General features: G+C 36.6%; 1 protein-coding gene across 3 annotated transcripts in view; it reads left to right on the top strand.

The window, feature by feature from the left end:
- The window catches only part of PDE4D (phosphodiesterase 4D, cAMP-specific), a 650,481-nt gene that overhangs the window by 461,427 nt on the left and 174,727 nt on the right, over positions 1-14,327 (top strand). For all 3 annotated transcript variants that reach the window (XM_004678289.2, XM_004678293.2, XM_004678292.2), the window contains exons 3-4: positions 5,138-5,174; positions 11,723-11,796. In XM_004678289.2, the coding sequence (XP_004678346.1) occupies positions 5,138-5,174; positions 11,723-11,796 (111 nt within the window). The remainder of the gene's footprint in view (positions 1-5,137; positions 5,175-11,722; positions 11,797-14,327) is intronic.

A 14,327-nucleotide genomic window follows, 5' to 3' on the forward strand; every position in this document is an offset into this window, starting at 1 on the left:
TCACAATACTTAATAGTTAACTTCCTTTGCTCATACATTAACTACATTATTATTTTTGGTTCTCAGTAAAATGTTTCTGAATAGTCTTGTCAGAGTTTAAGTTTTACTAGTTGGAACTTTGAGCACAGGCTAAGCTTTTATGTTAAATAGATTATTTAATTCTAAGCAGCAATCACTTCAAAGAGGGAAATCACTTCATGTGTAGTCACTGTTACGTTTGTTATATAGGAACTTCATTCCCTGGGGTTTCATAAATTGTTATTTTCATATTTTTTACTTACAACAGACTAGTTCCAAGTTTAAAGGCCATGCAATACAGAGGAGCCAGATGCTCACACAAATCAGATACCAAAGCAAAGCAGTTTTTCTTGGTTTTGTTTGTTTATTTTAGCAGTTATATAGAAGCTTTTTAAAAAATCACAAAGTGTCTGTCAGAAGTTTAAAGGATTGAAAGTGTAATTTCTCTGAGCCAGCATTATTTTTTTAGAAAAGAAGTCATCTCTTTTAAATATCTATGGAAAAACCTAATGTACTTTTGGTTTCACAAAATGTGCTTATGGCCTCATTTTCCAGAATATTTTGTTATGTAAAACCATAGTTTCATGATTCTAACTGGAAAGGATATCGATATAAAATAATCAACATGGGCCCTCCCTGGTGGCTCAGCGGGTTAAAGCAGAGAAATGAGAAGCTAAAGCCACTTCAGCATGAGTTCGATCCCCACCGGCCCCAGAGGTGACCACATGGCGCGGCAGACCTCTCCTGACCCGCCCGCTGCTCCCCTCAGCAGTGTACTTCCACCATCTGCCTGTTCTGCTCTCCACTGGTGAATCCTCTCACCGCCCTGCACCTCTGGCTTGTACCTCAGTTCTGTTTGCACAAATAAGTAAATCTTAAAAAAAAAACAAAACAAAAAAAAAAAAAACATCCCCATGTATTTAATACTGTCAGTTAACCCAGTTTCTCATATTTTAATATTGAGCATTGTCTTAAAAGTTTTTCTCAAGATAAGCATTATTTCCTTAATAGGGCTTTTTTAAAGGAATGTAAAGAAGAATAAAATGAATCTGAGTAATTCACATAATTCTTTTTTTAAGTTTATTTAAAATAGAATATTAGCATTTTAATACATTTGGCTTGAAAATTTTAGAGATTACTAAACATGATTGGAATCATTCACATGGTTCTAAAGATGTAACAGTAGGTAAAATTTTTTCATGAGTCAATTTTTAATATTAAAAGCAAGACGTAAAATGGGATATACAGTATGATTCACAGTAAGATCTCATGCATCCTATAAAAATCATGTAACATACATGTGCTATAAAAGCCTCTGTATTGTGCAGGTGTTTCCACACCTCAGGTACACAAAAGGAAATTTTTGCAGCAGTTATCTTTGGTGATTCTTTCAGCTTATCTGTATTTTCCAAAATTTCTGCACTTATTATGTGTTTTATATTCATAAAATCTATATATAACTTTTTATAAACATCAAGTAGATTGCAACATTACTTGTTGCTTGCTTATTCTACACATCTGTATGTCTGCAAACATGAAAGGAGATGGTAAGCAGATATGTTCCTCCCTTGGATTTTGTCACAGTCTAGATCCAGAAGCACTTAAAACATTTATGTATACATTAAAAATAACATATTTTTTTCTTTATAACTCTAAAAAATGTAGATGATGGATAAATTAATAGGAGGTGAAGGGAAGAAAGACCAACATGTCAAAATCCCAGTCATCTGTATGCTTATCAATTCCATAGTCCTATTGAAAAACTACAGAGATTATTACCGCAAGAGAGTGAAGCACTGATGATCAAAAAGTTAGGCAAGATTTGAATCACAAAGTGAGTCTCCATCCTTGGCTCCACCTAAAAGCACTAGATCATACTGAAATTTGCAGCGTGTGTAGTTGAGAAGCAGTGGGTACTCTGTGACCACAAATGCTTCTGGTTTCGTAGGATTAGGGGGTTCTGGCTCAATTAAATATAAACAGTATTCTAGTAAACTTTAGCTCCTTTCAGTTCTGTTGATAATTACTTAAGTGTGGAAAGGTTGCTGCTGAGTGTGTCTCAATCTTGAAATGAACTAGTTTACGAAATTATATTCCAGGTATTAAAGTTGGAGGGTGATGAGGGCCTTTTTTCCACAGTTAAGTATTTGAATTGTTCCCAGGTCCCAGAGACATCTACTTAAGAGGGTCTGCTCTTCGATTGCTCATGTATAGTTTCCTGCTAATATTTCTAACTACTTCTTACAGAAAAAAGGGTAGAAAATATAGTAAATAATACAGCAGTAGGGGAAAGTGTAAGGAATATTAGTTCTGAACTCTATTGTCATTTCTTTTGGTAAACTGCAAATTCCATGGAGCTCTGCTGTCTTATAGTCTAACTCCAGTAGCTGGCTCAGGACTCAGCAAATTCTTTTGTTTGGGAGAGGTGAGTGATAGGGTAAACGGGTTTAGAAAGAATGACCTCAGTTCACCGTGGGTAACCAGAGCAGGAAATGAGCACAGTACCTCCTCCCACATCATAAGACTAGAGACCAGTACAGCACTGAACCCTACTGTGACCAGCAGTGAGTCAGCTTATCTATTCTAGAACTTTCTGCACTTGTATTCTGCCGTGACTGTTACCTGGATGCCAGCCCCTTATCATTCAGCTCGATACACACTAACAATGCATTCATACAAACGAATGCATATACGCACAGGCATACAGTGTCCAAAGTACGCTTTGCTCTAAGATCCTCCTAGCCCTCATTCTTCTCAACAAATCAATACCAAAAAAAAAAAAAAAAAGTGATTTTTTTTTTTTCCTTAAAGCAGACCCAAAGTGGTTTTTTGTTAGTCTGTTGTCATGTTTGTTTTTGTGTAAATGAAAGGCAATATTACTTAATCCTCTCCAGATAATAATCACATCACCACTGTTTCAGCCTCCAGGCAATGCTCACAAATTTGAATCTAGCTCTCATTAATGTATAGGACACCCTAACAACCTCTTCCCATTTGAGGCAACCTCAGTAATCCTATGATGTGGTATAACTACACGACAATTAATGAAACTTCACTGTTTAAAATCTCTGTGTTGGGAGGGTTATTCAGCATTTCAGAGTTCTTTTCCAGCAGACATATTTTGGTGTTTGCCTTTATTCAGTTCTTTAAAATCCAGACATACTTGAAGCCAAATGGTTTATAGTGAAAGAATCTCCTATGGATTTTAATTACCAGATCTAGTTTTTGTTTATTATAAGCAAATTATAAGAGGCAACTAAAATATACCTTCACATTGTATTTTTCTTCCAAACACAAATGAAAATAGAGTTCGCCTTCATCCTTGAACTCATGACTGTACATCTGGTGAAATGTGTTTTTAAGCATCACAAACTTTTGAAAAAAGAATGTAGTCCATTCTTTATTGAAGACACTTTGCCACTGAAATTATAGAAACAATTCTACTGTTACTAAAATGAAACAGTTTTGAGATAATTGGCAAAAACTGCTTCTGGACAGTTTTCAAAAATGAAATCTCTCCTTCATTGAAATTATAATCATCTTTCCTTTTGCTTTAATAGGGAAAATGAGCAAGACAATAGCTATCCTAAATACTGTGTATGTATATCTTTTACAGTACTTGGGGATCAGTTAGGCATTAATGAATATATACTGCCCTGCCTCAACCACAGAAAGAAATAATAGTCTTAACCAACATTCATACCCTTTCAGCTTGCATTTATCAATTCCAATATAATTTCTGTAAAAAATTAGAAGACTTATTTCCAGGGGTTCATTTTAGATTGATGTGCCTAGGTCAAGGTGCACTTAACTTGTAGAAAATAAACTTTGTAGCTGGGCAATTATAAAGAAGAAAATTGATGAAAATGCTCTACCTTGAGAAATTATCTAGATATTTTAATTTTGGTTATCTGGATAATCTTAAATAAAAAAAGAAAAAGCCAATTGCCTCTCAGAAAAATGGAATCCTGGAGCTAAGGAGGTGCAAAATAATACACATTTTCTGTAAAGTGTGTTCTGACCTTTTCTGCTTTTTATTTTCCACACTCTGAAATTCAAGATCACCGCAAAATTTGATGACTGTAACAACCGGTCTATTTTCTAGTGAGAAACCCTTTCCTCACGTCCTTCACGTGTTGATTGTATCCAGCGGTGTTTTATAGTGTTGTTTTAGGTCACTGCCGTCCCTTTACAGAATTGTTCCTGAGGAAGTGAACGGTTCGCTTGCAGTGCTCAGTCAGGGTCATAGGCGACAACTTTTCATGTAAAACAAATGCATTCACTGCTGGTGAAAGAACTTTGGCTAGCTAGCTAAAGAAAACGCCTGAGATTTTAGAAAGCGACTAACAAATTATTCATGCTGGGAAATACGGTAAAAGAACTGGGGGGGGGGGGCAGGGGATGGCGGGCAATGGCCATTTCTCCCTTTTCTCCAAGCAGAATGTTGCGCAACTTCCTTGCCCTCCCCGCCCCTCTGAGAATCGTCACGCTGACACCTTGCTCCTGCATCCCTGAGCCTGGTGTGGCTGAGGTTGCTGCAGCAACCGCACACACGGGAAACATTCCCCTGTAACTCCAGTGGCCGAGACGTGAGTCAGTTGACAAGTTCTACTAGGTTTTTATTAGTGTATGATGCAGTCCTGTGTCATCTACAGTTGCTAGCCTTTCCAAGACTCACACACAGTGATGCAGGACACTCGATGCTCCTCACCTTCAAATGTTAGATGGCCCCGCCGAGCCTCCCACCGAATCCTCTTCAGTTGCTGGGTCCTTCCACAGCACCCTACATGCTATCTACCACTAGAGGCCAAGAGTATTGCTCAGGTCCCACCGCTGGAACGATCTCTCTCACTGTATCCTGTATGCCTAATAAGCAACAGAGACCTTGATTAGTGATCAAGAAGCCCCAGTTTTGACCCAGGGAGGTGGACAGTGGTTAACATTCCAGGAGACATGTTTTCACCCAAATGCCTGGGAAGAACATGTGCTGAAGAATAAGAATGGAATTATTGTAATTCTCTATGGGAATTTATGAAACTGGAACTTACTATTTAATATTCATCAAAGCGATCAGAAAGTTATTGGTAACTCCTAACACGGGATCTGGTTTATTTTTCAGACACGGAGATGACTTGATTGTGACTCCATTTGCTCAGGTAAGCACAGACTGGTGAACAAGCAGGTTGCTCACAGACCTGAAAATTTTATTTGGGGGATTAGTTCTTGTTTCATTTGAAATCAGGCACAACTAATACATATCTGTGGTTCATTCAAGTTAATGCAAAGGTTATGCTAGAGAATGTGACTTTGGCCATGTTCATCTGATTCCTACAAACCTGCTCACTTAAGAGTGACTTTGTTTCAAATTATAACTTACTTCAGTGACATACTTAAGTGGGACCATATTTTCTTAATTGCAATCACTAGACTCAGAAGGCTATATCACAGATTAATTGTATTCACTATAATTAAGTACATGATCAGCACTTGAAATTCAATATTCCAATTCAACCTGATGCTTTAATACTGTTTTCCTTTAACATGTTAATTGTACAAAGGTTTAATTGAATGATGTACTTTTGTTTATTTGCTCCTTTCAGCATACAAATCAAGAAAATACTTTAACGACATGGCATAAATTCTAGAAAGTGATAAAACAACCTAAGTAATTTTTGCTGAGTGACTCTGGGCAAGTCACTGAACTTTGCATACCTAGTTTCCTCCTCTATTAATGGCAGTGCCAAAAGTATCCAACTTGTGAGGTGGTGACACGTGGTTGTAAAATTCTTGCTGCAGTTACTAGAAAATAAATATTTAATGAATTGTAAATGTTGTTATCAGTCAGCACCTTTGCATCTCTAAAATGGCATAATAGAAAACTTTTAAAAATTCTTAATAATCATCACCAAATGTAGAAACAGTCTAAATAGACAAAGATAGCTCTTTATTCTACTTAAAATCTGCAGGTATTGTAAGAAATATATATCTAAATATATACTAAAACTGTATGTGATACCTTATTTTCTTACATCAAATAGTATTTATTAATTTCCTATAGATTATACATTTGATTTGGTCCTTGCAGCTGATGGGCTTAAACTCTAAGGGAATCTTTTCTTTTATATAATTAAACATTCTTTTCTTTAGTGAACCAATAATCTCTAAAAGAAAAAAAAACAGAATTTCAGTTCTCTGAGAAGTATGTTTTTTAAAATATCCCTCACTGTATGTTAGCAAGCTGTTTAAATAAATAAAACTGTACTTAATGCCTTGAAATTGAAACTTTGAATATAAACTGACTATGTAATATTGAAATATATCTGAGACCTGAAAGTAATTATCTTTAGAAGAATTTGCTTAAGATCAGCTGAATGAGTCACAACACCTCAGAGGAGGTGATCAGTGACCTAGAGTCTTCTATCATGGCTTTATCATGGTTTTCACAAATGGATTTTGACTAGGGTATTGACCTGGTAAGATCCACTAGATTTTTTATACATAGTCTATTAAACTTTAAACGATTTCACCGCCAAAAGAGGTTCTTTAAGAAAACAGGTAAGAAAAAGGAGTGAGTGACAATTTGTGAACTTCTCTTAAATCCTGTTGGACAGAACTAAAATCCATTGGTTGACCTAAACACTAAAGCCTCAAAGTTTTAATACCGATACAAGACCCATCATTCAATGATACATTTGTAATGCAAAACTGTAAGATATTTATATCACTTGAAGTGATATTGAATTGTTTGGCATAATATGTCATAGTTAATTTTATCAATGGACAGCAGACAGTTGATTTTTGACTTATCACTCAGGGAAACATTCAAGTAGGTTGAAGAATTCTCCACTTTTCCCCGTATGCTTTGATATCTGGAATTTTATGCAAAGTTCTTCTGGTGAAAAATCCATTTTGCTTTCAAAATAAAATCCTTTTGCATAAAAAGTTTAGAAAAGGTAATATGTAAAATGAGGAAAAAGAAAATCCCCCATGATCCCAAACTCCAAAATGCTATTGGTATTTTACTTTTATATTCCTTTAGTATTTAGGTTTATTTTTCTGTGTATTTTTCTTTCTCATGATTCTTAAAAATGGGCCTGTTACTTTCAAGCCAGAAACCTTCTCCCAATCCTACCTCATCTTTTGCCTCTTCTTGAGAACTCATTTCTCTATGACTGAGTACATATTCAAAATGTGAACAGATCCAGCCCTGTTTTTCCCCATTTGTGATTTACTATGAAGCTGAGAATAAAGTTCTCAGTTACTAGAGAAGTTACTAGAGAATTTAAGAAGTCATTCAAGGAACTATCCTACATTGATGGGCAGGACTGAAACCTACAACTTCTCACATAGACGTCACCTTCAGAAGATAACCTGCAGTAGTACTGCTTCATGTTCCATTCCAATGACTCAAACACTGTCAGGGGCAGAAATTTTTACTGGTGTTAAATCTAAAATTTTTCACTTTCAATTTCTTATTTTCCCCCTACAAGCTCACAATCCTGTTGGTTCCCAGGGGGCAGCTTTAAGTACTGGATTTACTTACATTTTTAAATAGCCTCCTCCTTTCTGTTGAAATCTTTGATGTGGGTAATCTTGCAGACAGCAGAGAGGGTTGGTGTTCTGAGGAGTTCCTCCGCTGTGCCCTATCATGCGGATGGCAACTATTAGTTTTTCCTCCTGAGAGAGTAGTAATGATTTTCTCAGTTCTTGGGAATCAAGGACACCCAATATTGAAGAAATAGAGGAACTCTTGCTTGGGAGTCAGCTCAGCTACCTGTGAGCCCACCTGTCCCATTGTGCGTGATAGGATTTACTTTATTGTAACACTTTAAGCTGACTGGAATTCCCATTTGGAAGTAAATAATGTTAAAATAAGTGAGATCTTCGATTAAGGAAGTGAAAGAAAAATGCCCAAATATTACCTAGGTCCCTGAGAAAACCCATATATCATTCAGTCTAAGGAGATATGTCTGTTTACTGGAGTTTAACCGAAAATTTCTTTCACTTTCAATACAGGGTAGAAACAACTGAATCATTTTACATTCTAACCAAATACTTGAGATAATTTAGAATAAATAGAGTAGTTATTAACTATAGAAGGTTATTATTCCATTGGTAACAAAATATTGCCAATATTTTTATAATTGTCCATCTCACCCACAACAGCCATCACGTGACCTCGTGAATCCGAGGTTGCTGAATCCGCCAGGCTCTTCCTATAGCCTATGAAATAAACTGTTTCAATTAATTTTTCAATACTTCATTAAAATAAATTACAACTAGTGTCTTCTCAAAATCTTAAAGTTCTTTTTAGGACGAATTCTATGAAATCGTAGTATTTAAGCTTTGTTGACATACAGAAATAGCAATTTCATATGATTTGACCAAAACATAACTTGGAAAGAGGCTTATTTTTCTATCAAGATAACCTTTCTAGTTTGTGAATAATCATAATTGACTCCAGTTTATTCTGGAAAAACAAGACAAAGAATTCTTTCTCCATTCTCCTCCCTCACGACCTGTAGCAACTCATTGTGTTTTATCGCCCTCTAGTGGCACAAAGTGTATTAGGAATGAAAATCAAAATCTCTTCGTTATTTTTTTTCAGCAGGGGTTTTTAACAAGTAAACGATCTCCACAATTTAAAAAAAAAATAAATCTCTTATTTAAATCTTTTCAAGAAATCATTATTATGTAATTATATTTTCTTTTAGGTTTTTATGTTGTGTTTAACATTTAAATAAAACCCACATTTTCCTGCCATTTTCAGTGAACCTTACCAGTCAATCATTGGTTAGAAATACTTAGCAAAGTCTGAGATTAGTATATATAAATAACATTTAATCTCTCTCTTGGGCACTAATACATCTTTGTGCAAATGCTTTCCATAGCAACTACCAAAAATTCTCTCCTCAAGTGTGTATATTTCTCATCATTCCCAAGGAAAGTTTGACCTGGACGGATTACACTTTTGCTTGGAGGGGCAGAAGAAAAAAAAAAAAAAGACTTTAATTACCTAACCATTGAGTTATGTGAGAGAAAACCTCAAGGAACTTTTGGTTACCAAGCATTAAGGAGAAAAGAATGTGCAAGGAGCCTTTAACCCCTGATTTCAAAAGGGTGAAATAAGGGGAGTCAGAGCTGCCCTGCATCAAGGCAGACTCTAATTTGGGGCTACACAAGACAGTTTCCAGTTCTTCACCCCAGTATGCAGCAGCAGATGTCCTTCTCTCTGTTCTGCAGTGCAAGTGAGAGAGCAAGACCACAGTATGCAGATGCTGTGAACTAGGTTCCATCAACCTCCTGAGACTTGTCTAGAACGTTTATTTATACATCTGCCAATATTCTATGTGTCATGGTGCAGAGGATAATAGTTAATATAGAATTTATAAAATAAAACTTTTCTTACCATGAAAAAAATTATCTGACACTTATGCCCACAGGGTGAGATTATACACTGCCAGTTATTTGTCTGTAAAGGAAAAATTTAGGAAACGAGGAGATTTCTTGTTTAGCTTTTTATTTTGAAGTATTTTACACATGTAAGAACGTATGTCTGGCTCTTATCTAAAATACAATGAATGCCAAAATCAATAATGGAACAGTGCAATTTTTAAAATACCCCTGAGTGTTCCTCAATTTCATCTTTCTGCCTCGTCAGAAATAGTAATTTGTAAGTTTGTCTTTATCTTGGAGGGGAGACATCTTACCTTCTATTCCTTTCTTCTGTTTAAATTCTGTACCATGTGAAGATACTGAGTGGAAAAAAGAAATACATGAAAGTGAAATTAAAGACCCAAACAAAATAACCAATGCTAATATTTTTATTGTAACAGGGGCAAAACCTTTTTACAGAATAAGTTAGAGTATATCTTTCATGAACTAATGTTCCCTTTACAATGAGCGTAGAATACGAATCATCTACAATGCTATTTCTGTTTACTGAGTTGTCAAATGTAGGGCACTTGACATAATTTATTAGAATAAATTCTCATAATTTTGAGGTTGACATGTTGCCTAGGAAAAATATTGCTCAGAGATGCAGTCATCTTATTTCAAATGTTTTTTATTTTCTCTCACTGTCTTTGATATTTAATTCTTAAAGTGTAAATTAAGCCTTCATGATTTAATGACAGTGGATCATTTTTCCGATTTATTTCTGCATCATTCAAGATTTCATGGCTAATGAAATACATCGTGTCTGATGTCAGCAGTTGGCTATTTGAATACTCCGTCATAGGCAGTGTGACCTTTCAGTGCTGTGAGTTGTTTATATGTGATAATGAGCCAGCTTTTTCCAGTGACTGAATTAATCATGGTTGGCCCCTTATGAAGCACCATTAACTCCTTCAGGGCATGAGGGGTGATGCTGTTGCTCACTATATCAGGCCATAAACAGCTCCCAGTTACTTACAGGAAGGAATGCCAATTTAAAACACATTTAGGACATTTTGGCTTAGGGGGAAAAAATTGACTCCTCCAGTCTAGGTCAGTGCCAGATGATAAACTTCTGGATAAAGTTCTGGAACCCTTGGAACACTTAGATATTTAACTGCCCATCCCCCAACTCCCATATTGTCACTGATAGGCATTCAGTAAATTTCCTATGCTTGTGCCAAATCATGAACCAAATGTAATGTCGCTGTAATGGGCTAATAGTCACCGAGGGTTTTCTGTTTGCCAGGTGCTGTTCCAGGCACCTAACATGTCATTTCATATGGTCTTTACAACAGCCCTATGAAATAGCTATCCCAGTTTACAGATGAGGAAACCGCGCTACAGGGAGATTATGTCACTTACCCAAATTTATACAATGACCATATAACAGAGCCTGTAGTCTGCATTAAGCAGTATCCAATAGGGTTTAAAATCTCTATGTGAGATAACATCTGGCTATCTTAGCTGGAAACTTAACTTCTGTTGTCATCTAGATTACTAGTAGTTTTACAACTCTATCCTGGGAAAAACATGTCCAGTCTATAAGAAAGGGAGAATGGTGCAAAGAAATAGTGTTTATGGAACTATCCTCTCCTGCTCTCACTTCCAGTTATTTTGCTACTTTCTAGATCCACTAGACTTAGGAAAAAGGAGGGCCTGATAGGCAGTGAACCTAATTATCCTGTCTTGTCATATGTACAGATGCCCTGTATCTAGTTTGTATAGTCAGTAAATTTTATTGTGTGCATTCTGTGGATCATCCTCTGGGTATATACAGGGCAGTACCACCTATTTGAGAAATACATCCCTGAAAACTTGATTATTCATGATCCAGATCACCTTAATAAAGAAAAGAATTTCTGTTTATTAACTAGAGTAGCCATGAGACAAATGCATAAAAACATTATTTTAATTTTTTTATATTGGAAGTTGAAACATTTTTAGTGAACTTTCACAGAAGCTTTAGAGGAATTTTGGTTTATATTTTACCCATAAAGTAAGGTTTCAATTTTTTTATTTAACATTACACTATTTTAAATTTGCACAAAATGACCATTCTAGTGTATTATGCCTGGGGTATTGTTTTGGTTACTGAGGAATCCAGCAACTATCTGGAAAATTCTTATAGTCTAAGGCTGGATTTCCAGTGGATGCATGCAAACATTTATGAAGTGATAGGTGGTATGTAAAACTAACTTGTAAGCAAGATCATGTTTTCCCTTGGCTTTTTTTAAATCACCAAACCATTTTAAATTGTTTGTTGTAGGTCTTGGCCAGTCTGCGAACTGTACGAAATAACTTTGCTGCATTAACAAATTTGCAAGATCGAGCATCTAGCAAGTAAGTTATGCTTTCTTACCCCTCCTTGTTGAACTTTTATGCAGTGTTTTCTCAATTTTATTGAACTGAAAGCAATATATTAGATTTCTCTGAGTCGCTGCCACTTTGTCTAACTATTTTCACAAAGTCATATGATGTCCTGTTAATTTTCTATAAATACTTTGTAGTGATGTTTCTAATATCAGAAATGAAACAGTATAACAAATAAATAAGGTGATTCCATCTGTCAAAAATCATGTGGCATGATCTGTCCCCTACCCAGTTATTTACACTCAGGTAACTTTATAGTTTTGACTTACTTCATCAGTTAACCACGGGCAAATAATCTCAAGCCTTAAAGTCAACCCAAAGTCATTCCTCAATTCAAAGCAATAATTATTTGGAAAAGCAGGCTCTCAGAGCAAAGATCTTTACTGGTTCAGGTCATCAGCAACATAGAGCAATTAATAAAATTGTGATTTATGTGCAAACAGTGAGAGTCTTTGAAACAGGAAGTGCTTCTTATTTGTGCTTTACCAGAAAAGGTGAAAAAATCTAAAAATTAATTTTCCAAGATTAACTACAAATGACTATTCAAATACCCATTATTTTAACAGTTATTAAGAAATAATAGTGTCATCATGATAGTGGTTTTAAAGACTTATCCAGAAAACAAAAACATTTCTGTAAATCAGTATTAGGAAAGCTAATGCAAATTTATTTGGAATTATAAAGTACTTAAGTGAATACATTTCGTAGTAGTTACTACATGAAAAACCTTAACTGTACATCACATAACAATATAATTGACCTCTTTTGACCTCCCAAATTCACATTTTCCATGATGAAAGAAAAGCTCCAGCCATTACACACATGCTTCCTATAAATACACACACACACACACACACACACGTTAAAATACTGTGACTATCACAATGCAAATAATTAGAATGGAACCCAGGAACATCAGTTGATTGTCTTATTCTCCAAGTAATGAACTTTTGCTGTGCTGTCCTCTGTGCCTGACCATCTTTCACTTTCTTCCCCCACTCTTCATGCACTGGGTTAGTTCATTCTTTAGGAAACAGATTTAGATTTTCTTCTAAACTCGCCCTAACAAACACATCCACACCCACAGCCCTACACGGGGTAGCATGTCATCCTGTCCCCATCTCCTTGCCTTCCACACTTAACTTCTCACCTTCTATTCACACCGGTCTCTCCATGGTCAGTTGAATGTCTCCCTGGATGCTCTTCGAGAATGTCAGCACCGGTGCACAGGACCATGTTGGGTTCTCACTGGCATTCCTGTTGCCTCTCGTGATACCCCACACAGAGAAATTCCTCTGTGTTTGCTTATGGGCTGTGGCAGTAATGGGTAACAAGGCAGGTAAACCCAAGGGCGTACTCTGAGGTATTGGTTGGTTACAAACTTGTCTTCTCTGTTCCATGAAAGTACAGCCTCATGCTGATCTCAGCGTGCCCCTGGGATCTTCTGGAATTTCACAGCTCAAAAGTACCATCACTTCCTCTCTGGAACGAATCAGCCCTGACAGAGAAGTTTCTGGTGTCACTCCTAATCTTTTTTTAGTCCTAGTTTTTATCCAGGAAATTGAGGTTTTTAATCTTTAAAAAGCAAATGAGGCCCCTCCCTGGTGGCGCAGTGGGTTAAAGCACAGCACTGAGAATCTAAGGCCGCTTTTGCATGAGTTTGATTCCCGCCTGCCCCGGAGGTGACCACATGGCGTGGCAGACCTCTCCTGACCCGCCCGCTGCCCGCCTCAGCAGTGTACTTCGTCAGTCTGTCTGTTCTGTTCCCCACTCTGTCTCTGGTGAAGCCTCTCACTGCCCCTGAGCCTCTGGTCTGTACCCTAGTTCAGTATGCACAAATAAGTAAATCTTTAAAAAAAAGCAAATGACAAATGTTAGCACTTACTTAACACTGCCTTCAGACATGGTCTCCTCATCACCTGCTTCCCTCAGGTTCAGATGCTGGCCCAAAGGCTTCAAACTGGCCTGTCTAAAAGTCTCCAGGGAGGTGGTCTGAGGCCTATTCTGTGCAAGACAGCCAGAAGAGGGTAGGAAATCATAACCAGAACTTGACCAATGTGAAGCCCAGAGTGACATCTAAGCAAATAATCTGACGTGGCAGAGACTGAGCAAAGACCTTTGTAGTGTCTCTTCATTTACAAATTGTTCACAGAATTAAACCTTTTCAGCACCCTCAAGTATCTTATGTCTGTGCGCAAAGAAAATCATCTGAATACCCCTGTGAGTTCCAAAGTCTCTTTGCTATCCATTGGAACAAGTCATGAATCTCTAACAAAAGTATCAAAGTTGATTCTCATAGAGAGAAAATAGAAAGGAAAAGGTCTAAAGAGTTTCTCTAATTGCAATATTTACAAAGACTCATTGACTTCTGATAATGTACAAACAATTGTGACATCTTTTGCCAAAAGTAAGGTTCTCCACAATGTCTTAGGGAACAAATGGTAGATTTACTGCGTTTGCAAATATGGGAAGTTTGTGTTTGGTGTGAAATCTCCGACATA

This window comes from Condylura cristata, unplaced genomic scaffold, assembly GCF_000260355.1.
Source record: "Condylura cristata isolate star-nosed mole 26May11 unplaced genomic scaffold, ConCri1.0 scaffold00007, whole genome shotgun sequence".
NCBI classification, from domain to species: Eukaryota; Metazoa; Chordata; class Mammalia; order Eulipotyphla; family Talpidae; genus Condylura; species Condylura cristata.